This window comes from Pan paniscus, chromosome 2 (genome assembly GCF_029289425.2).
Source record: "Pan paniscus chromosome 2, NHGRI_mPanPan1-v2.0_pri, whole genome shotgun sequence".
In the NCBI taxonomy this organism is placed as follows: Eukaryota; Metazoa; Chordata; class Mammalia; order Primates; family Hominidae; genus Pan; species Pan paniscus.
This window is the reverse complement of record NC_085926.1, coordinates 169,002,552-169,027,566: the sequence shown is the minus strand read 5'-3', so window position 1 is coordinate 169,027,566 and position 25,015 is coordinate 169,002,552. Positions and strand designations below refer to the sequence as shown.

Below are 25,015 nucleotides of genomic sequence, written 5' to 3'. Positions count from 1 at the left end.
CTTTTCTGCTTATCTAAAGTAATCTAAGAAGAGCATTTAAAGAAAAAAAAAAAAAAAGGAAAGACTGACTCCACAGCCCTTGTGAGGAATATGCATGAGGATTATCTCTTAAAACTAGACCTCTAATGACAATTCAGAATTTAAGGGTTGAGGTGATATTCTCTGCAAAGAATTTAAACAGCAAAAATTCTACATAGCCAATTTGGGATAAATGCATTACCTTTGAGGGCCCCTTGAACAGGTGGGACAAAATTACTATTCCCTCATTAAAATTAACTAACAAATTCACATGCTTGAAAGTGCAGCCACACAGCCTCCACCTAGAGGTAGCATGAGGGGAGCATTCATAGGGAGGATCAAAACTGCCCCCAATAGATCCCCAGATCCAGCAATCCCACCACTGGGTGTATAGCCAGAGGAAGGGAAGTCTGTGTGTTCAAGAGATAGCTGTGGCCGGGCGCGGTGGCTCACACCTGTAATCCCAGCACTTTGGGAGGCCAAGGCGGGCGGATCATGAGGTCAGGAGATCGAGACCATCCTGGCTAACACGGTGATACCCCGTCTCTCCTAAAAATCCAAAAAATTAGCCAGGCGTGGTGGCGGGCACCTGTAGTCCCAGCTACTCGGGAGGCTGAGGCAGGAGAATGGCATGAACCCGGGAGGCGGAGCTTGAAGTGAGCTGAGATTGCACCACTGTACTCCAGCCTGGGCGACAGAGCAAGACTCCATCTCAAAAAAAAAAAAAAAGAGAGAGAGAGTGCTCCTTTGTTTATTGCAGCACTATTCACAATAGACAAGATATGGAATGAACCCAAGTGTCCATCAGTGGACGCGTGAATAAAGAAAATGTGGTACTTACATACAATGAAGTACTATTCATCCATAAAAAAGTGAGATTCTGTTGTTTGCAACAACATAGATGAACCTGGAAGACATTATATCAAGTGAAAGATTCCAGGCACAGAAAGACAAATACCATATGATCTCACTCACTGGTGGAATCTAAGATGTCACTCTCATAGAAGGAAAAAATAGAATAGTGGTTACCAGAGGATTGGCAGGGGGCAGTGGTGAGACTGGTCAATGGGTGCAAAGCTATAGACGAGAGGAATAAGTGCTGGTGTTCTATTGCATAAGAGGATGGCTGAAATTCACAATGTATTACATATTTCAAAATAGCTATAAAAGGTTTTTGAATACTCTCGTCACAAAGAAATGATAAGTGTTTAAGATGGTAGATATGCTAATTACACTGACTTGATCATTACATAATTTATACATGTATGTAAACATCACATTGTACCCCATAAATATGTCCAATTATTACATGTCAATCATAAATATTTAAAATAAGAACTTTTAAATATTTCATGCCTTTCTCTAATGTTTAAAATAAGAAATTTAAAATATTTTAAAATAAAAATAAAAAGGAATTGTCCTAAAAAGAAATCATCCTTGGCGAACATCAACAGAAGATAAAAGGGACATGAAGTCCCTGATTATCTACTCCATAGAGTAAGGCAACAATTGTTAGGGCCTGGAAAACTTTAACAGTAGGTTCTATCCATCATCTCCCCACCGGAAAAAAAATTAAGAAACTTATAAGAAGCAACTGAATGTCTAATTTTAAGGAATGTAACTTTTAGCAACGCCTACAAGAAGACATGGATGAAAATATACTTCTAGGCAGTTCAATATAGGTGGAGAATCTGCCAACAGTTTTAGAGTAGTTGGTTTAAGCCATTCTTTTCTGATAGCAGGACCACTATCTTCATTATGTATAATTTGAATAAGATCTAGGAATGCTATTTGATTCTCCCCTTTCCCTTTTTTTCCAGTTTAGACTCTTATTCCCTTATTTTTCATGCCTTTCTCTACGATGGCAAACAGGTACATTCCAGTGCCAACTGTAGGTGGCTCTTTTTAGAATAACATTCTCCAGTTCTGTCTGTGTTCAATATAAAAGAATGTTCCAGCCAATAAGAGCTACTTAAGAAGGGCATCAAAGAGTAAAGGTCTGGTACAAAGCTCTGCAGGGCTTTCCCCTCTTCTATTACTTATCCAGTTTGCAGTATTCAACACAACAAATGTCATTGGTGGCTGGCCTGATATGGAAACAATGGGAGATAAAAACAAGTGGAACAGAGATCTTGCCCACACACGGCTTTCAATCTAGATTGCAAAGTTGGTAAGATATACTCAAATAACCATACTATAAGGTATGGAAAGGTAGCCATACCGTCAGTATTGACAGGAGGAAAAATTCTACAAAGAAATTTAAGAGAATACTGTGTTGTCTTTTCCCTCAAGTTTCTTACTATGTTCAGCGCAACAAACTCTTAGGTGCACCTGCCAGGTGCCAGGCCCCCGTCTGAGGGGTTGGGGTACAGCAGAAATCAAGCACTGGCCTTGCCCTCAGAGAGCTGCTTCTAGCAAGAGCCATCAGAGCTTTGTAAAGGTGTCTGCCTGAGGCCAGGGACTTGGTCTTGCATTGATATGTTTTTTTATATCCCCTCCCTCATACAGCTCCATGCACAGGAGGAGAGAAAGCAAATATTTTTTCAAGAATGGCATTAACATTGAGACACAGCAGCTGGAAATTGGCAGGGTGCCCTCAGAAGGTTGGGAAAGCGATTTATTTTTCCAACCTCACCACAGGAACCAAAGCCCTGGCAGATGCCTCCATGTGTTAGCGGCTGCTGATCCGAGTGAGATCATTATTAATTATTAGTTACTTTTGAGTGTCTTTCTCAGAAACTACAGAGTACTTGGGAAGCCCAGACGCTCTTGAGTTGCAATCAATACTGTATACACCTTGCACAGGGACCTGAGTGGCATGTAATTATAAAACAGTATTGATTCCTGGCAAAGGGGTTCAAAATGTACAAATCCTTCACATAAAGATCAGCTAACTCTTCAAAGGGCTTGATTATTTTCCTTTCCTTAAGAAAGAGACGGATGGTTGGAGTAAGAAATTTGAAATATTAGCTAAATTAGTGCTATTTCCTGCCAGGATCCAGATCTGTACACATAATTATTTTATTCTCTGTGCTGGCACTGATTCACTTTGGTTGAGTATTGGAAATGTCTCTGTTTTGGGTCTGTAATCCAAATTATTCAGTCGGTGCCTATGCTGATGTTTTCTACTTGCATCTTCCTGTATTATTTTTCTGTAAAACAAATACTCGCATGTCTGGGACTTGCCTCATGCTGGTACCCACCCCACTCCTACTTTTCCTGCTCTTCTCTATCCCATCGTCCACTGTGCCCCTTGGCCGGGGACTTCACCTGCCCTCCTACAACCTGTCGTCACCAAATCCTGCCTATTTTATTTTGGCCTAATTCTAATTTCTGTTTCTAAATTGGTGTCCACTGAAGTCCTATTAGAATGACCAGCAACCTGTATAGTCTTTATTCCTCTTGGCTGTGTCTCCATCCTCAGCAGTGATTATAAACATGGACTCTCATCCCGCCTTTGCTGAAATCATTGATGCCCTATCATTTTATACCTAGATCCACAGAATGGCCTTGCACTGCTTTTCAGCTTCTAGTCTTGCCCCTTTTCATGGCTGATGGGGAGGCCTTTTGAAAATGCAAGTCTGATCAAGTCATTTGGCTGCATGAAGTCCTCCAATAGCTCTCCTTCGCCTGCAATCCAAGATGGAAAAATCATTGTTGATCTGGAAGTGACAGAAACTGAGTCTTAAGAGACGCAGCTTATCTCCCAAGACTCAGAGGTTATTGGAAGACAGCAAGTCCAGAGGATTGCTGCAGGAGCTCCATCGGGAAGGTTTCCACATGGGCTTCTCTGGCATTCTGAATATCTGTGGTTGGTTTAGCTGGGGCTGAGACACAGAACTTGTGTACAAAACTATCTCCCTGGTTGTGTAGAGCTAACTTATCAGTGTGAGACAGTCACAATTTATTCCACTCTGGGTACCTCATGTTTCCTAAGCTATGCAATGAAGTCTTGTTGGGAATGTGACAAGGAAATGGTCCCCCTGGTATGTCCCCTCTGAACTTCATATATGAGGAAAAAGAAATCCCAAAGCCAATAAAGGATCTGACACAAAGGGTCAGCCGCCTCTCTCAAAAGGTGAACTAATGCCATGATGTATGGGAAAAGACTTGGTAATATGTGACAATCCTGTGCCTTGCAGGATGTTTGGCATCACTAGCCTCTCATGGTAAATGCCAGTTATGCTCCTCAGTCATCAGAACCAGCAAAAATACTCCTCACATGTCCTTAGATAGTTGCAAATGCTCCAGAGAGGGGTAATGGCACTGCTCCTACTTGAGAACCACTGGCTCCTGTAACTGCTTGGCCTAGTTCTAACTTCTAAAATGTTCTCCTTTCCTGAGAGTATAATGAAGAGCCAGATACTTTGTGATCTTTCTATCATTCCTCTGGCTTCTTGGTCTTCCGTAATGATTGAGCTCAGATGCTGGAGTCACATCGTCTGGCTATGAAATCAAGCTCTGCCATTTACTGGGTGTGACCTTGAACAATTACTTAATCTCTCCGTACCTCAGTTTTCTCAGATAAAATGGAGATAATAATGACATCCACTTATTTTTGTGAAGATGAAATGAAATAAAGCATGTAAGCTGTTTATCACACTGTCCACTGTTGGAGGCATGGTAATTGTATGAGGTGATGACGATGATTGACGATGACGATGATGATTATGATGGCTCCCAAGCATAAGGGTCTTATTCGAGCAAGAACTTGAAATTGACACTTAATAATGAATACTCCAGAAAACGCAGACAGGCAGCATGATATATGAGAAAAGGTAGCAGACTAGGTGGGAGTCAGTAAATCCTAATGCACCCTCTGCCATCAATTCTGTATGGCTTTGAATATGTCACTTCACCTCTCTGATTTTTACATATCTATGAAATTTTTGTGTTACATGGTGTTAAACAGATTGAATGACTTAAGCATTGTGAAGTAATTTCATAAACAACTTGATGATATGTAACAAATAACCTGTTTTGCATTGGCGTTTTCTACGCCTGACTTGAAAACCCTCACCAGCCACGGGGAGAACACACTTAACAGGTTAACTTCTTGGTGAGAGTCTACTTACATGGTAAATGGAAGTATGTTATGCGTGACACTGAATCTCTCTCTCTCACCCCCTCCCTGCCAGTGTACCCTCCAACAGCCCCGGAGAGAAGAACCTTGGAGCATTTAGGCATCTCTCATTAAAAGTTCATGTCTGGGGTTCAACAGCTTTTCCTGCCGGCTCCCTGACACCCCCCACCGGGGCCTGTTGCCTTCATGGTTGTCTGCTTGTTGCCCCACAGCAACAAAGGCGAGAGAAGGAGCTGCGGAAGCAGCAGGAGAGGGAGCAGCGCCGGCACTATGAGGAGCAGATGCGCCGGGAGGAGGAGAGGAGGCGTGCGGAGCATGAACAGGTACAGCTGGGACCAGGAGCCCCACTGATGGTCCCCCGGGAACCCCAGCACCAGCCATCTCTGGGGTGTGGGTCACCTTTTCTGAGGAATGCTCCGTTTACATGGGTTTTTACTCTTCCTCAAGCAATTATGCTCACCTATTCAAGAAGTCAAATGCACAACCTTGGCAATGCCCACCTATTCAGCCTTGCTTTCTACCCAGACAGAGTTCCCTGACATACCGGGATCTTCCGATTCTCCCAACCCTCGGTATCTGATTTGAAGGTAGCACTGAAGCATGAAAAATCAGCCAAGTCCCACTCTTTCACTGCTTCAGAAGAGCTTTTCTACTCATGCCATCTCTGGTCTTTATGACTTTGAGTCATTGATGCAGGCCTCTCTCTCTTTGCTAGAATCACATTCTTACAGCATAGTGAAACTCTGCAGGATGGTTCCATTACAAAGACAGTGCACGATGGCATTCAACAGTTGTCTTATTCCTGCTGCTTGCACAGGAGCCTCTGAACTTTATAGCATTGTTAATTCCAGGTAGTCCATAAAGAGAGGAACCTGTAATGAAAAGCTTTAACATGTAGCTGGGCTTATTAAAACCAAGTAGTAGCAGTAAAATGCCGAGACATCGCAGTCAGCTGTTGCAGGTAGAGGGGCTTGTGCTTTTCATTATGTTGAAATGCATTTGCTTCCATGTGACATACTCTTCCTGCTTTGTAAGAAGGTATTTGGGTATTTTTCCCCTCCTTCCTTCTACACTTTACTTAGCGGCTCTTGTCGCCTTTGAAATTACTGGTTCATTTCTCTCTTTCTTTCTGTTCCTCTGAATTCTCTGCTGCCTACCTCTCCAGGAATACATCAGGCGACAGTTAGAGGAGGAGCAGAGACAGTTAGAGATCTTGCAGCAGCAGCTACTGCATGAACAAGCTCTACTTCTGGTAATGGGAAAGCCAAGAGCCAGCTGACCTGCTCTGTGTTCATCTTGCAAGTGTTTGTGTGTGTGTGCGTGTGTCCTTCTAACATACCAGTCCAGAAGAGGGGATCTTCTAAGCCTCAGGGACCTCAGAAACCTCATAGAAACTTAATACATTTTCTGATTGATTTTGCTGAGTCCTAATATATTTAATACAGTTGTTATGCATTCTTTATTAACTCCATTTATTTGTACAACTTGAGTATAAATCCAGCCTTATTATAAGTACAAACTGCTTTTGAGACCTACTGTGTTTATTGCAGAGTAATTTTTAAGGCCATTTGCGACATGCTGGAATACAATCACAGCAAAATGCACCTCTCCCATAAGAACCCATCAGCTCTACAGTCATATTTCATTTACAGACTATTAGCTTTACCCTTATGATGGGAACATTTTGTGTCCCTTGCTCATGCAGCTTCCACTTGAAGTACAGTACTTTTTTATTATTATAGCACTGCTCTCCAGATGGGCTTTTTGGTGTATTTTTTAAAACTGAACTTTTTATTTAATGGCATTCTGATATTTTTTAGCCTGTACATAAGCTTGCTAATGGCCTTTGTAGGTCCAAGTTTTATTAAATGAAAGATGATTTAGGCACTATCTTTGGCTGCTTATTTAGTTTGTACTTAATTGTACATGTTTGAGTGGTTTAATTACTAGATCAGGAAGTGAGTGACTTTTTCTAGGAGTTGTATGCCGACCATTTAAATGTCCTCATTATTGCCATTTTGTCACTTGTAATTCATCAGGGACAAGTCATTTTGTAATTGATGGGGTTCGGTAGGGATTGCCATTTTAAAGCAATAGCGTTTTCATTAAATGACACATTCTTGTGTAGATACTAACACAAGGCAGTAGCTTATTTCTGTGGCACATCCTGACATCCTTCTGTCATTCTGTTGGTATTAAGATCCTTTGTTATTTAGCATTATTTTGCCTCCATTGCATGCTTATCTGGTACTGGCCGATGATTTCTATGTGATAATTTGGCCTTTTCTTTGCTCCTCTTTCCTGATCTGGACAGGAATATAAGCGCAAACAATTGGAAGAACAGAGACAAGCAGAAAGACTGCAGAGGCAGCTAAAGCAAGAAAGAGACTACTTAGTTTCCCTTCAGCATCAGCGGCAGGAGCAGAGGCCTGTGGAGAAGAAGCCACTGTACCATTACAAAGAAGGAATGAGTCCTAGTGAGAAGCCAGCATGGGCCAAGGAGGTAAGTAAGCAAGGGTAGCCTCACCCTGTTGGCCAGGCTTTTGATTCTAATGAGTTTGTCTGGTAGAAGTGGAGAGTTAACCCAGTGCTGCAAAGTTGGAAAACAGTTCATCATAAGACACATGCTTTGCTTTTGCAAGAACTATAACATTATTTCTGTAGAGAAATGGCAAGATACCTTCCTTCATTTGTAAGGTTTTTTTTTTGTATATCTTTGTGGTTGCAATGGACTTTTACAGGAAATAACAGAAGATAGAAAAAACCTTTTTTCTGATACTCATCTAATTGAATTTGTGGCATGGAGGATTTTTAGTGACCTTTTTGTTGAATAATGTGATTAAGGATTTATAGAATTCTAGGAAGAATCAGTTCCTCTCCATGCCTGGACCCTGTTGCTGATCATTAACATTGTCACTAACATAACTTTGTTCACTGTGATACTACCAGCAGATGCACAGTTGACCTCAGACTTGTGGTGGTGGTATTCACTTTTAGGATCAGAGGTCATTAGTGTTTCTTCTACACATACTTCCTTCATTGCTTAACTACTAGACTAAGAAAGGATTTTCAGGAACTTAGCACTATGTTGAGCTATTTTAATAAAAACTGCTTGGATGGGAGGGAAAAAAGGGTGATAGCCAGACAGGTAAAGCAAACAAACAAAATAACCCCAACCAAATCAGCAACCTTTCCAGGGAGTCACTGTGTGAGGTCATGTGCATAACACGCTGGTTTTCAGTTCAATCATTATTTCTGGCATCTAGTGATTTCCTTTATTTTATGGTGATCATAGCTAGTCATTTAAAAGGATGTTTTGGAGTTATTTTGTATTTTTATCTAGAATCTTTAGATATTGATAGCTCACGCTTTTTTCAAGTTATCTAGAATGCAATATTACTAGAACCAGATTTCTTACATAAGACCCTATTTTTATGAAAATAATTCTTTGTATTTGTCTAACCTATCTGACATATGTACAGAAAATGCTTGACATAATGTTGTCCTAATGTTAATGATAGTGGTTTATGGGAGCAGAAAGTAAAAAAAAAAAAAATGGATTTTAAAAAACTTTTTTATACTTTTACATATTGTTTAAATCCTTTAGAGTGATCACGTATTTTTTTGTGAAAATAACTTTTTTCTTTTAAAACTTAAACTAAGTGTGTGGAAAAATTGTTTTGATTTGTCATGAAGAATTTTTTATCACTTTCCCTTATATCTGTAAACATGATCCATATTTACCGATGTCTCTAACATCTGCCTCTTTCTCTTAGATCAGTAATTCAATTTTGTGATCCTACTCCCAGGTACAGCATCGACCCCTTAATAATCCACCTGTTCTTCCAGCTAAGCAAAATCACTATGCTGCTAAATAGCAGCTGACAAGCTTCTTGGCTGGCAGAGATGCACCACCTTCCTCTACTGCTAAACCATTTCCTAGCCATGCCAAGTTGAAATCCTCAGCTAAGCCAGACCCACAGCTCCTGACCATGGCAGGTGTTCAGACCACTGAAACACTAGCCTCTACAAAGCTAATGTCAGTAGCACCTGCAGGAATTAATGATTCCAGATCAAGACTCCTGTTTGAGCATCACCCATGGATGAAAGATGGACCAGCTTGTCCTATTAGACTTGGTTTGGAAGAACAACTGAAGCCTCAGGAAGTCTTGAGGACCATAGTGAGATCTCCAAGGCAATCTCACTCCCAAAGATGTAGCCCAACTCGAGAGTTAGGATCTAAGGTCATTTGTGTGTCTTCTCCCAATGTCTCCAAAGTGACAAGCCCCGAGTTGTCCCTTACTGCAATTCAGGAGGGCCTTAGAGATTCATGGAGACCTTGGGGCAGGAAGAGCATGAACTCATGCATCTTTACAAGTGCTTCTACTTTTCTAAGAAATGCTGCATCGCTAAGCGACCTCTCCTTGATGCATGACCACTTGGCTTTCAGTGTTCGCAGCCCCAAGCATGAGTTTAGGAGAGGGACACCTACAGATCCGATTGGAAAAGATCATTATGTTGTGCAAACCATTCCAGAATTTCTTCTTTCCCCTAGACAGCTCCCTCATGCACAAATGTACCAGAAGAGGGGGAAAAGCATGAAACAGTTTTCACCTCCTTCATTCAGCCTCTACCCAGCACCTTGTGATGTGAACTTGTCTACCTTGACTTCACTGTTTTCCAGTTGCTATTTGTCCTCATCACTAAATTTACTGGCCTGTCCTCTCTATTCAAAAGTAGTTCATAGCTCCCAAGCTTTCAGGAGACATGGCATTCCTGGGGGCAGATCTTTGCAGATGTCATCAAGGCACTTTTCTAGACCTCTTAATTCCCTCATGCTTCCTGGTCAGGCTCCTAGCAGTAAAAGAAACACAGCATTTGAGCATGCAACATGCCTGAGTCATCAAGCACTTCTGATGTGAGGTTTCCCAGTCACCATAAGTCTGGGCCATCTCTGGTGGGTGACATCTTCCAAGGTCCCTGGCTTCCTGGCATCTGGTGTGCTTCCTCTGGGCTTCATGCATTTCCACAGATATATGGGAACATTCTTTGGGGATTTCATATTTAGTCCTCTGCTCCTGGGTGTGGTTAACATAATCCAGCTTCCAACTAACCGTTGTCTGTTCATGAAACAGTTCCCAAGTCTTAGAGTGGGTGATCATATTTTAGAAGAAAGATGAAACATTTAGTTGATAGAAGGAGAGTGACAGTGCTAAATTTAGGACTGGAGCAATCGACGTACAAATAAGAACAAATAATTGTCTGCCTTGGTTTGAGTCATCATTTTTAACACCCACTTCTTAAAGTAGGAATAAAAATCAGTGCAAGGATCTTTATATTCTTGGTCTTTTAATGCTTCTCATCAGCAGTGTATGAACTTTTTATGTAAAGCATTATTTACAGATGTCTTTTCTCATATTAGGAAGGCAGGGGCTCAAAGTGACCAAGTAGTAATATACGTTTCAAAACTTTAAATATGAACATAGCTTATCAGTATCTTAACTATCAAGTTATAAGAAAACCTGGGTTAAACCCTCTGGAGGTAAAATAAAAGGATGCCATTTTCTTTTTTTCAAATGCACCCTCTGTGCCCATGCCACCGTCTCCTGTTGTGTAGGGTCTGGACTATTTTGCCCCATGTGCCACTGAAGGTATCACCTAGCTCTCTTCCACCTACTGCAACCTCTTCTGTAATCTGTTCCAGCATTTGTTTTCTAACTCAGCTCTATGCCTTCTCATCAAGTTTTTTTTTCTTCTTCTTTGCTTACTTTTCCATCTACTTCTCCTCTTCCTCATTCCAAATCGATAGTCCTTTATCAGCAATGTAATGCTCTTATACTGCTTTGTTCTCTCTGTTCTTGTTTCTTCATTTTGTAAAACACAAGTGATCACTGAATTTCTGAGTACCTTTCTGATTAATATGTTGGATATTGTAGAGCAAGTGAAAATGCTCAGTCATTTGCAAATCTTGTTGAGCTCTTCTCTCCCTCCTTTTACTGAGTATTCTTTCTGTCCTGGATGTCACATTGGCCTTGATTTTCAGATTTTAGCCAGAAAAGAACATGAATGTCTCTGCATTAAAAAGACAGCTTGGAGCCAGGCATGGTGGCTCACGTCTATAATCCCAGCACTTTGGGAGGCAAAAGCAGGAGGATCTCTGGAACCCAGGAGTAGTTAGAGACCAGCCTGGGCAACACAGTGAAACCGTGTCTCTACAAATAATAATAAAAATTAGCTGGGCATGGTGGTGCATGCCTATGGTCCCAGCTACACCAAAGGCTGAGGGTGGGACTTGAGCCTGGGAGGTTGAGACTGCAGTGAGTCATGATTGCACCACCGCACTCCAGCCTGGGCAAAGAGTGAGACCCTGTTTCAAATAAATACATAAATAAATAGACAGGTTGGGGGAATTCTCACTGCTTTCAAATTATCTGCCATTTCTGAGTTGGGATGGATGTCAGGTATATACTGTGAAAATATCACTATGATGTTCTGTTGAACATCGGCAGAATCTGAAGGTCTTCTTCCTCACTTTTTGGATGATGGAGATTCCTTTTTCTTTCTTCTGCTCCTTAAATGGCATGTGATTTTCTGGGCCTGGCAATAACTGTGTGGGCTCCCCTTCCTTTTCCATCCCACATACTTAAAAAAAAATTGTACCAAAGCTCAGCAGTGAAAGAATGCTTTGTTTACATGAGTATTGCATGAGATTGTATTTTAATTTTTTTAGCACTCCATCATGTTCTCTTTCTGTGATATATGCCAGTCCTGGAGTGTTTGTTTGCAAACATCAATCTGATAAGGGCCAAAATATCTCTTTATTTCCATTAGTTCACTGGACTTTGAAATCACTGTGTATAAAAACTCCTTCTCCATCCAGATTTCTCTGCTCTATACCTAAGTGGTTTCTTTTTCCTTTTATATTAGTTAGTTTATATATAAAGTTCCCAAACTAGCATTTAGAGAGTTTATATCTTTCCTCCATTTCTGCATATCTCTCTTATGATTAAATATAGGAGAGACCTGGAAGGAAATAGTAAGGAGTATGTTTGAGTTCAAGTTCTTCCACTTCCTGCCTGCCTGACCTAGGGCGTGTCTCCTGCCTTCCCGAGATGCAGCTTCCTCATCCGCACATCTGCCTCACAATTGGGAAGCTCATGGGCAATAATGAATATGCACGTGCCATTTAAAGTTACATACTACACAAATACAAATGAAATACGGTATTCAACATATTCCTGTTTTGTTTCCAAGACTGTTGTAGCTCACAAGGAACAAGTGTTTTGTCTCTTGTTTTGGTCTGGATTTCATATGACAAATTCACTGGCGTCGCCTATCTCTTCACCCACCTCTCCCAGGTGATAGATAAGCACTTCTTTGTTTCCTATATCAACTTTCTAAGATTTTGCTTCATTACTTTTAAGTATGTGCTCCATTCACACAGGGATCTATACCTTTTTCTGGAATATTGGTAAGAAGTTGATCTGGGAAAATAGTCCAGGCCCTTAGAGTCAGACAAGATTGCATCTTAAGCATTCCTTATGAATGAGAGTCTCCCCCGTGCTCAGAGGTGACCCAGAGCAGGGGCGTCCTCAAACTTGCTCAGTAACCATCTGCCCATGTGGTTTTGCCCAACGATATTACTCAGCTCTTTATGTGACTAGTGAGTACAGGGTCAAAGTATCTAAGGAGCACTTAAAAGTTACTTACTGGCTTCTTTCTCTTTCTCCAGCATTGCCAATAAACACAAAAACCAAACTGTTTTGTCCAGTTGGGGAAAAAAAGAGAATACCCATATGATTGTGTTGAATTCACCATGTACCAATTCTTAAGTAAAGCCTTCTGAGACCTTCCTAAACCCCGTGGACTCTACATATTATAAAATATTATTAGAATGCACCCATATGACATAGTAAATATATATTTGCTGTCAACAGTTTTAAAATTACTTCTATAAATGTTTTGAAATTCTCAGTAGATGTTATTCATTATTGTAAAGTGAGACACTGTAACCTACAAATTGTTTTAAAATATAAAAAACAATTTGACAATTGACATTGGTACAGTGTTTCTCTTTATTATGTTTTAACTTTTTAAAAAATTTATTTTGAAATTGTTTTGGAAGTCCTGAAATTGACAAATTTATTTTTAAGTTGTCTATATTTGTATAGCCTTTATGTATACCAGAGGCCATAGACATTACCTCTGGTAGTGGATAACACAGACCTGTCTAGAGCAGAATTTTATTTCTGAGACCACAGTTATTTTTTTTCTCTCTATATAATGCTATAGTAAATCGTATAGCATTTTTGCAGAGGTGATCCAAACTTCTCCAAAGTTATTTTAGTTTTCATGTTGAAACAATTTTTTAATAAGAAAAAAATACTTTTATAGTGAAGTTGATCAGTCTGTGCTAACCTTCTCTGTATTTCTGATAATTCCTTCTACTGTGAAATCATTTATAACAGGTATCTTTTGTTGTTGTGGTCTAGCACCTTCACACTCCATACCTGATGGTACTGGAACACTTTCTTATTGGTGCTTCTGGCATTGTATGTCTTCTTGGAAGCAGGCAGTTGGAGCAGAAACTTGGCTCCTAGGCTTTTTTGAACATCCTCAGGCATTGAAACATATCTTCTTGTTCCCAGTTTTTAATCACATGTATCTTTCTTCTAGATGGGAGAGGGTTTGGAGGGAGACTTTCTTTTTTTGTCTCACATATTTATCTCCTGTTCAGTTAGCAGACATAAGTTGTGATAAACCAGGGAACAGGCCTTTGTCTAGTATGAAAATAATGAAAAGGGCCTGCCTAGATACCCTATCCAGCTTTCTCTCTGTCCATCTGAAGGTATTATTAGGAGAAGTGCCACTTCCAATGTTTGATTTGATCCTTTGCTCCAGTTCTTAAGGTGATCCTGCAGTGTAAAGACACTTGGGACTTGGGCGGCATTATCTTCCTAAAGACTTCAGGACTAGGTTTTCTTGAGACAAAGTACGTAATGAGATGCCTCATCGTTACACCCTTTTCTTAGATTTTCAATTTTCTTTGGACAAACTTCAACCCAGGAAATTTCAGTACACTGGAGCCTTCCTGAAATAATTTTCAAAGTGTAACAATTACTTATGCCATATATTTTTAGAATGGTACTGACTGAAATATACTAATGATAGAATTTAATATGTAAACTGTTAGAAAGCATAAGAAATTTTTACTAGAAGTACATTAGCAACATCTATACATGACTAATCAAATCTATTCATTGCCTGTGAAAAGCAGTACCCTAGTTTCTGCCCTGTTCATTTCTAATGATAGCTTTAGGGCCCCCTGTGGCCTGTGATCCTATTAGCAGCAGGGATGCTTAGACTGGGGCCTTGTTGCTGACACTTCCCAAAAGAATTCTTTCTTTATCTCAAAAATGGTTTCTTTGCTCAAGATAGAGTCTTTGGGGGCAAACTTTTCTACTATTGTTTTTAATGTGCTTTCCCTTAATGTACATTTAAAGCTATCAGTGTATTTTAGAGCCAAAAATAATAATTACAAGTATTCCTCACTCTGCATATATTTGGTTCCTGAATTTTGGGTGACAAGTGGTTTGGATAGTGGGAATTCAGACACTGAAGGATGCTTATGTATGACTTACCTATTAACGATCTACCCTGAAAATAAGAAAATGGATAATATTTGACCAATTCCAGTGGTCTAGAAATATTAACCTTCTTTCAAAGAGTCTGGCATTTGGAAAAGTGATATATTGCATGCCTTGATCTCAGTTTATCTATTGCTGTCTTTGTGGGACTTTTTCTTCTTTGTGGTCTTATCTCAAAGCTGGCTTTGTTCTTTTGCTCAATGCAATAGCCAAATAATTATTGCTGATGTAATACTTCGCACACATGCACACACAAAGTACACATGTTCTGGTTTATATTCCTGGCTTTTTGCAGCAAATCTTATTTGGTGTGTGGTAAGCTTCTGGGACACGGGATTTCAAAACCAAAGCCAATTGTATGTACCCTGCACAGCCATGGTGGGGGAAGAGATGTTCAAATTACTCCTCGGTAGAGGCAGGAGGGCTGTTTTTCATTCTGTAGCTTATCTTATTGTGTTAAAATATGTGAGGTTAGTATGAGTTTAAAAACAGACTTACTTTGTATATTTGATTGAGTCTGCCTCTAGAAAGATTCAAAATGGGATAGGGAGGATGGGGGAAAATAGCTCTTTCAAGTTTTTATTTCAAATCAGGCAGTAAAATGAATAAAGACTTTTAGCTGCTACATAAAAAATATGCAAACAGACATGAATATTGAACACCTGCACGTGGGTTCTTAAAATGCTCAATGAGCCAGCAGAAGAGAATTAAGGGCTCACTGTAAAGGCCATCAGTGTGGGGAGAATGGTTGCATTGTCCTGGTGGCTTTGGGAAGCACAACAGTCAAGTTGGTCCTGAAGAAATAAAGGACAGGACACAGTAGATCTGGAAGAAAAGTCATAGGCTTCTTGAAGTTGTCTAAGATCTAAAGCCATATCTTAGAGTGCGCACCTTGTTTATCTAAGTTTCTCTTTAAAATTGCCCTCCAAGGCAGTCTTTCTGCTGTAAATATGTACTAAAGGTAATGATGACCTGTTTAGAAACGGCATTCACTGGCTCAGCATTTCCCGTGAAGCCCTTGGGATCTGTTATCTGCTTTGGGCTGAAAGAGACCCTGGAAGAAAGGGAATGACAAGGAAATGAAACAGCCTGAGAGAAGACAGGGTTAGAGGGGAAGAGAAAGGAGGAGAAGCAAGAATGAACATCACATGTGTAGAAACAGGGAGGAAGAAAGGGGAGAGCAAGACAGTGGAGTCCAAGCTGGACATGAAAGAATGAGATGGGGCAGTGTATTTGAGGAAGCAGGAAAGACAACTGGAAAGAAAGACCCCTAAAGAGAGTAAAAGAAAGTGATACAGGAAGCCTGTTTGAAACAGGCCACGCTCATTAAGCAGGCAGCCTGGAACACCCACTTGTCTATCAGTAGGACACGTGAAGAAATGCAGGGTGCATGCACTCAGCTTCATCCTCTTGTTCTTCCTCTCATGTTCCATGAGTCAACCCAAAGCAATTTTCTATGTTCCCCAAGCCATCTAAATGCATGCTACCATTCCCTTTGATTGTCTAGAGTGCAAGCTGTCTTCCTCACTGACCCCATGGCATTGCGACCAATCAGTAAGATAATATCACAATCTATACAAGATAAACTCTTAGCAGGTCACGAATTCCCTGCTAACCGAATAACGCTAGATAATGGGTAATGGAAGAGTGATGGCTTGGGTGTTCTATTTTGTTGTTGCTGTTGCTAGTGTTTGCTCTTTGCAAACTCTTGACGCAGCACAGGAATAGAGTTTTGTCTTCTTAAAATCAGTTGATCAGAGGATTCAAATGGCTGTGCAGGTGACTACAGAAAATCCTTGCTAGAAGGTGATCTACTTCTATACATTGAGGCTGTCTTTTTTTTTTTTTGGGTTGTAGGTAGAAGAACGGTCAAGGCTCAACCGGCAAAGTTCCCCTGCCATGCCTCACAAGGTTGCCAACAGGATATCTGACCCCAACCTGCCCCCAAGGTCGGAGTCCTTCAGCATTAGTGGAGTTCAGCCTGCTCGAACACCCCCCATGCTCAGACCAGTCGATCCCCAGGTACAGTCTGCCTCCATTCCATCAGGCATTCCAATAAGTTGCACAAGAAAACCTATTAAAAGCCTAGGGAATTGTAACATGGATTCAGGCACAGGATCAAATGATGACCCTTAATATAGAATTTATAGTAAAATAGGTGGCCCCACTGATTTTGAAGAGTAGAAGAACAGGTGAGAAAGAAAAAAGCATCACCCTTAAACTTGAGTCAACCACAAACTCACTTCTATTTAAATTGGCCTCTCTGGGGACCCATAGGAGTTCCTGCAAGGTGAGAACAAGCATTCTTTTAGTTACAATTGCCAAAACTAGAATTCATAGAAACTTTGAGGTGTGTGTATGTGTGTGCATTATATATTTTTTGTTTTCTTGGGACTTTGGCATGAGCCTGAAACTGAAAAAATTAAATAGACTTGGTTAAGTAAAATTACGTCTTCTAAGCCAGTGGTTCTCAAAGTGTAATCACTGGACCAGCAGCATCAACCATCACCCAGGAACTTGATAGAAATGCAGATTATTGGGCCCACTTCAGACCAACTGATCAGCAACTCTGGGGGTGGGGGAGGCCTGGCAGTCTGTGATTTAACAAGCCCTCTAAGTGATTCTAATGTACTTTAGAGTTTGAGAACAACTATTAAAAGCTATAGGGTAAAGAAAAAAGATTACTCCACTTTTAGGAAAGGAGGGGGTTTCTGGAAGTTCTGCAGGACTTTTAAGTTATATATGCCAAAAATGAAATATGAAGTGAAATAGATTAAGGAATTCCATGAAAAATAATGTAGTTTCTTCTGCCAAATGTCTTAAATTTCTTCCAGGCATCCACCTGTGTTAAGACTTCCACGAAATATTTTAAGGTCACCTTTGAAATATATAATGCTGTTTGAACTGGAGTTTAAAAGAGTAGTGATAAAATCAAGTATTCTTTGTGTTTTCAGTTTGCCTTTAGTAAATAAAGTCCAAGATTTTTCAGCACCAGGCAGCTTGGCATATCTTCCTCTTGGCTGTTTTTAATTTGTATATAATTCTTTCATGCCTAACCCTCAAAAAGATACATTTTTTTACACGAATTTCTATTTTAATGTACAAATAGCCTCTTTTAAAACCCCTAACGTTGACCTTGGAAGGTACTTTGGCCTTTAAAAGGGGAGAAGAGAGGGAAAATGTACTTGATGAGAACAACCAGAGTGAAAATGTAGATATTTTGTGACAGTTAATTCACTTAAGCATTCTTCAGGTGCTTCAGTTTGGGGGTTGTGTGGTGTGGTTTTTTTTATTTTTTTATTTTTTGGCTCTTTTAAAGTGGGTTTGTGTTTTATACTAGATATTTTTTAAATGGGCTTTGTTTTAATATTATTATTTATTTAATGATATTTAACATTAATATAAATCCAGTAGGTTCTATCCTGGTTGAAGCTTAACGTTCAGCTAAACTGGGCTTTGAAGATTTCCTCTGAACTGTCACTAATAACATTCCAGCACTTAAATTTAAAACCAAAGAGGATTTGACAGGTCCCTGCACAAAACAGATATTAAACTAATGTTTGTTGAATTAACAGTGTAATTTAGAAGGCACTCTAGGTTTTTTTCCCAACCAGGATTTATGGGACACCTTCCCCATGCCAGGCACAGAGCTAGCCTAGGGGATATGACGATGAGCATGACAGACATAGCGCCTGTCTCTAGGGAGCTCACCTTCATGAAGTAATAGGAGACACGCTTAGATAAGCACTAACTATGAGGTGTGAGCAGTGCTATGGCAAAGTGGTGCCCTGCACTCTGGATTTTAATGATTTGTCTTTAAGAGCCACAGCTTCGCTGAAAGACTGCCTGTCTTCCCTGCGTGAACAATATCACCACATGCCCAGTTGGCCTAGTTGAGATACTTAACTCAAAAAGTTACATCCTGGTGTCAAGAGATAATACGACAGCATAGATGGTAAGAGCCAGCACAGGAGAAAGTAGAATATCATAGAGGTTAGGTTTATGAGCTATGGGTGTAGAATGCCTGGTGCAGTCCATGCTCCAGCAGGTGTTATCTGTGCAATCTAGGGTATTGCTAAACCTCTCTACACCTTACATTGCTCCGGTGTAAAATGAGGGAAATGACTGTATCCACCTCAGGATGGACTCAGTGAGTTCATAACAAGTAAGATATTTAGAGCAGTTTTTGTTTTACAGAGCAACACCCTCTAACGTAAAAGTTAGGGGTTTTAAAGGAGGAATTTCATAATATTAGCAGAGAAGTGCTTATAAAATACATTGCATTGCTGGTCAATAGATATTCACTAAATATACAGTAGTTATTGTTATTATTTCACACATTCCACTGACTTAGCATTCCCAAGTAAATCATTTAACTTTGTGCCAGCCCTACATATCGTTCCAATAGAAAATTTTGAAGAGCTGTTAAAAAACATGCTATATATAGTTGTGATAGACTCTCTATAGTCCAATTTTTGTGCCCTTGAACTTTTTTTTTTTTTCCTTCAGCTCACTGAGGTACTGGCTGATCTGTTTTTTCTTCTAATAGTGCTGTTTTCATGTTGTTTTGATGCTTAGATCCCACATCTGGTAGCTGTAAAATCCCAGGGACCTGCCTTGACCGCCTCCCAGTCAGTGCACGAGCAGCCCACAAAGGGCCTCTCTGGGTTTCAGGAGGCTCTGAACGTGACCTCCCACCGCGTGGAGATGCCACGCCAGAACTCAGATCCCACCTCTGAAAATCCTCCTCTCCCCACTCGCATTGAAAAGTTTGACCGAAGCTCTTGGTTACGACAGGAAGAAGACATTCCACCAAAGGTAATATTTACTGGGGTGTTTTTTTTAATCACCAGCATCACTGATGATTTTTATTACCACTATTCCAGACCTTTCATAGTAGTGGAGAATGTGATCATGCCAAAGCACTTCCCCTTCTCATGTTTGTTTTGGTCCCTCTTCATTCCCTGGCTAAGACTTGGATTGCCATTTACCATGTCTGACCTTTATTTCCCCCGCAAGAAAACTGAAGTCAGGTAGATTGAAGCACAGATCCTACGTCCGAAGTTAGAACTCTCAACACCAAGTATTCCAAACTGTTATTTTGCTATCCATATTAACAAATAAAGTAATGGATATTTCATTGATGACTGAATCTACATCAAGACAATTGAAAACTTCCAGATAAAAAGTAGAAAATCCATGTATTCTTATTTTTAACAACACAAAAGTGAAGCCAGATTTCAGGGGTTCAGAAGATAGTATTGTTCTTAGGATATTTTAGTTGGCCCCATTTTAAGGAAAGCTCTTTCTAGGCCAAGTCATAATTTATTTCCATCTTTAATTAACTACTGAGGAAAAACCTTGGGGTAAAATGACCAGCCATTCCACTGGACAGAACAGCCCTGAGTTTGGGTTCTTTTGTTTTCCTATACCAAGTCATTACTCATTCCAAGAAATGTTCTAGAATGTGGCTGTGTGCATCTAGCTACAAACAACCTGGAAGTATTTCAAAATACTAGAGACATTTTTTGCATCAGATTCTTCCTGGCTCAGGAATCCCCCTTTTCCTGAGCTTAGCATAGACGCTGTGACAAATGGAATGTTCCACAATTTGCAGAAAATGCCACTGTTAATTCCAGAAGAAAAAGAAGCTTTTACTCAATTACAAATACATTTCCTCATCTTCCTCTTAAAAGGATATTATAACGAGTCCCATTATTTTGAAAATAAAAACAGCTGATAATTTTTTGAGATTCTTTGTGGAAGCAGAAATGCCATCAGAAAAAAAAAGGGTACATAGGGAGCAAAAGTCAATATGAAAAATAAAGTGGGCAAAGGAGCAGACACAATAGATGGAAAAAGCTGAAAACTTTATTGGTTTTATTGGAATTTATTGGTCCACTCTCTAAAAATACGCAGGCATACAATGCATGAACCTGGGAGAAAATTTTAGATGAATTCAAAAACTTAGGTTTTAAGAATTCGTTAGGCTCTTTTGTCTCTACAACTATGTACATTTATGGTAAGGAAAAGAAAAAATAGTAATAGTAATAATTAATTTGAACAGGTAGTAGCATTGATTTGGTCATTCTGCTTTACTTTACTGACTCATCTTTATGTTAAAATGAATAATAAAAATTAAATTTTCAAAACAAAGGATGACACTTTACACTGAAAGTAATTTTCTATACTAGGATTCATAATATGATTCTTTTAAATAATGGACTCCTTTGGTACACTTAAAATATTTAATTTCATTTTAAAATGTCTGTTTTATAAATTGGGACATACTTCAATTCTACCTTAGGTTTCTGCCAGATAAGATAATAATACATTTTCCTCAAGTCCTATTGGTACTTACACAGCCTTTTTGAAGATCCTTCCAGTATTTTCAGTATTAATTCTGCTTTGTATTATGTTCTATTATGTTCACTAATTGACCAAGACACAGTGCTTTTGGTTTTTGGTTTTAGTAGGTAATTGCAAATCAATTAGAAAGTAGAAACATTCAAGATCTACTGTGGTAGGTTCTCTGAGCTCATGAACATATGACTTATGTCTTAAGCTCTATCCTGATATTCTAGTTTCTCACCAGATTTCATGATTTCCTTATCTGTTTATTGTGATGTAAGCTAAAAGTGGAACTTGCTTCATCTGGGTGGCTCTCAGCTGATGCAACTTCCAATGAGTTAATGATACCCTAAAGAAATTCCTGGTATTTACCACTTTTGCCCAACCAAGAGAGGTCAATTATTTTTAGCTCAGTGTATCAAAATTATTAGCTTTACCTATCTTTAAATTTGTTTTTAAGATTGAGGATGACCCTCTTTAATGGTTCCCAAATTTGCTCATTGTTTTTTGCCAGTAGACCTTTGTTTGATTTTGTTTAGGGAGTTTAATATTTCTTTGAGGAATGAATGAAAGATAGTTCTTTACTGTTTCGGATAGTTTCTGTGGCTTCTGGCAAATCATTGGAAAGGAGGATTTTCTGACAACAGGCTATGGAAGCTACTTTATGGAAAATATTTCTAAATTCTGGTTTCTTCCAGGTGCCTCAAAGAACAACTTCTATATCCCCAGCATTAGCCAGAAAGAATTCTCCTGGGAATGGTAGTGCTCTGGGACCCAGACTAGGATCTCAACCCATCAGAGCAAGGTAAGAAAGGAAGGTGGTTATGGTAAAAGAAGAAACTCCTACCCACCATTGTCATTATTGCTTTCCTAGAAATGCCTGTGTTCTTTTTTCTCTTCAGAGGCAGGTTGACTTTCCATGTGCACTATAAACGTTGATGGTCCAGAACACATGCCTTTTATTTCTTCAGTAGCTTTTCAGAGAAATCAGTATTCAGTGGGGGGCTCATGAATAAATTAATTAATGGGGCAACCCAGAAACCAATCAGATGTACCTTAGCGGACAGTTTTTAAAATCTGAGAGTAAAATTTGCAAATATGGATCTGGTTGCGATGCCCTAAAGCATTACTTCAGAGATCAGTTTAGAGTCAGCAGAACAAAATGACCTGTTATGGCCCATTTCGAGGTGATTTTTAGCATCAGGTCAAGAAACATGCCCTGGGAACCATTGAGACATTACAAAGCAATTACCACGGAAATAGTGACCATCTTCAGAGCTTCTCTAGCTTGGCAGTTATAGAAGAACTAGCTCTTACGAGGAAGTTGCCTCTTTGGCATTACAAAGGTCACTGAAATACAGTTATGCTTCCACTCTTGCTCTGTGTTCTCATTCCAGAATTTCCTATCAATAATGTACATTCCTACAGTCAGAAAGTTGCATCCACTTCCACTGGTTGGTGTAGAGGTCTCAAGAAGCTGGAAAGTAAACAGTATCTTTACAGTGTCTGAGCAGATTTTTTGTGGTAACAGATGCTGTTTGTTGTTATAGTTCATCAAGCTTCCCTCAGATTTTTCATGATGAATACATCACTTTTTAGGATCAACTGAAATAGCAAATGGCCTCTGCTAAGGCTATAAAAAGGATGTGATTGGGCAGGCTGTTTTCTTCTTCATTGTGTTCATAATAAAAGGACCCTCCTTTGCTAGTAAGAGAGAATGACTGGAAATGAAGCTTATGATTACATGCACATATCCTTAAAATATGGAATGCTTTAAATCATAAAGCTTTAATTTTCCTCTTCACATGAAAAGCCTTAGGGAAGGGGTCAGCCCAGCAATAACATGAAACTATACTAAGAACATGAATTCCTTTAGGGCAAAGATGCTAGCCCATTCTGTGTGGAATTACCAATTGCAAGAGGCTCTGAATGAGCCATTTTTTTTTCCAGTGACTTGTCCGATTCACACTGAGCTGGTATTGCTAAGCAGCTAAGCAGCACTGAGGAAGACTAGAGCCACTGTGACCAGGCAGCCAAAGGAACGTTAGTGCTGGATCGCCAGCCTGAACTTTATCAGTGCCCCTCTTCAAGCAGTGATAAATCCCCAATTATCAGTGCTCCTGCTTCCTTTGAACCCTGCCCCCGGGGGCTCTGTTCATTGGATTGGTTGCTTAGAATTTTAGTTTCTTTAGATCAAGTATTATTTCAACTTTAAGTATTTTTCCTTCTGTCAACCAAAAAGAGAATTACCATTATATAGTCAAATAAAAAGCCATTTTCATTCCCTCTGAAGTGCTATTTTAGTGACATTAAGGCCTAAGATAATTGGTATTTGATGGTCAGTGGTTTACAAAATAATGAGCCTTTTCTCTTGGAACCACTTGGATATTATACTTTATCCAAAGAATGCTGACTTTGTGAGAGACAGCTAACATTTTTCTATTTAGAGAGGAAGGGAGGAAGTGAGTTAAGAGGTCATAGTTCCTTCCTATAATGAAAGACAGAGATTGGGGGTGGGGGGTGAAGAAGCCTCTTCTCTGCATGTAGGACAGTCCTACAGAACACCCCTTTTTCTGCTATCATGTATCTCCATGTGACCAGCATTTAAGGTGTAAATCAGATTTGCGGTTCTAGATTGGATTGCATTTTTAAAAGCTTCAAGATTTGTTTTATTTACGGTGAGAGCCATAGCTTTAGTTCACCTTTGCTGCACAATATAATCACCATAAGTTTAGTGACCTGAAAGAATAACAGTTTAATATTTCTCATGATGCTGTGGGTTGGCTAAGGAGTTCAGCTGCTCTCGCCTGGGCTCACTCGTGCAGTTGCACTGAGCAGATGGTTCTGCTGTACCTCTTGCTCCACGTGGTCTTCCATTCTGGGCTTCTTTACCCTCTGGTGATCTCAGAAGAGCATTTCAAGAGAGAAAGCTCCAATGACTAGTACTTTTGAAGCCTTTGCTTGCATCATCTTTGCTGATAACCCATTAGCCATCACAAGTCACTTGGCTAAGCCCTGAGTCAGTATGGGAAGGAAATACACAGGGGCATGGACACTGGGAGATGGGATTTGCCAGGGGCCATTACGGTGACACAGACCTCTCCTACTCTCTGTTGGTCCTAATGAAGTCCGTATAGTTCTTGTGCCATTTGTCAGACAACCATCCATCCATAAAGCCACTTTAAAAGGTGTTGCTTTTAAATAACCTGTCCTTTACAGTGCTTCCAAGCTTTCCTGTACTTGGTCAATATTCTGTTTTTCCTCCTAGTCTTTTCTTTGAAGTGATTCCCAAGGGTGACTAGAAAATTAGCAAAGTTAAAATGGATGCAGTAAAAAGTACACAGCTAATAAGGGACAGATTCAGGATGTTTTGTTACTATCAGTTTTTAATTCATTTGCTAAGTTCAGCAAATATATACTGAAGCTGCATGTGGTCCTGGGACCCAGTGACTCAAACCAAAACTGCCTGACTCCAGGGCGCAGGGGTCATAATATACCTGCTGCTCTTTGGGACTACAGGTACTAGTAGGGGCAAAATTATATTTCTTGCCTCACTTTCTTATTTTGCTTTGAATTAACTAAAAGAGGCAGACCTCTCTCTTCTTCTGTGGCAAACTTAGGGACCACAATTTTAAGATAACAGTGTCTCAACCCAGAAGGAACCTGGACCCCCAAGTCACCACTTAGAGAACCATCAAGGAGACCAGTTCTACCTCTGTATATTATGATGTGAGGAGAAATAAACCACTGTTGTGCTAAATCAATTTTTTAAAAAAAGAGGCCAGGCGCGGTGGCTCACACCTGTAATCCCAGCACTTTGGGAGGCCGAGACAGGTGGATCACGAGGTCAGAAGATAGAGACCATCCTGGCTAACACGGTGAAACCCTGTCTCTACTAAAAATACAAATTAGTCGG

The 25,015-nt window shown here is 39.9% G+C and overlaps 1 protein-coding gene across 4 annotated transcripts in view; it reads left to right on the top strand.

Annotated features, from left to right (window-relative positions):
- Positions 1–25,015, top strand: part of TNIK (TRAF2 and NCK interacting kinase) — a 398,535-nt gene that overhangs the window by 313,583 nt on the left and 59,937 nt on the right. For 2 of the 4 annotated variants that reach the window (XM_003831928.8, XM_003831929.8), the window contains exons 13-18: positions 5,314–5,424; positions 6,267–6,353; positions 7,416–7,604; positions 16,606–16,770; positions 19,327–19,566; positions 21,798–21,904. In XM_003831928.8, the coding sequence (XP_003831976.1) occupies positions 5,314–5,424; positions 6,267–6,353; positions 7,416–7,604; positions 16,606–16,770; positions 19,327–19,566; positions 21,798–21,904 (899 nt within the window). The remainder of the gene's footprint in view (positions 1–5,313; positions 5,425–6,266; positions 6,354–7,415; positions 7,605–16,605; positions 16,771–19,326; positions 19,567–21,797; positions 21,905–25,015) is intronic. The other 2 variants (XM_003831931.8, XM_003831930.8) reach the window with 1 other exon arrangement.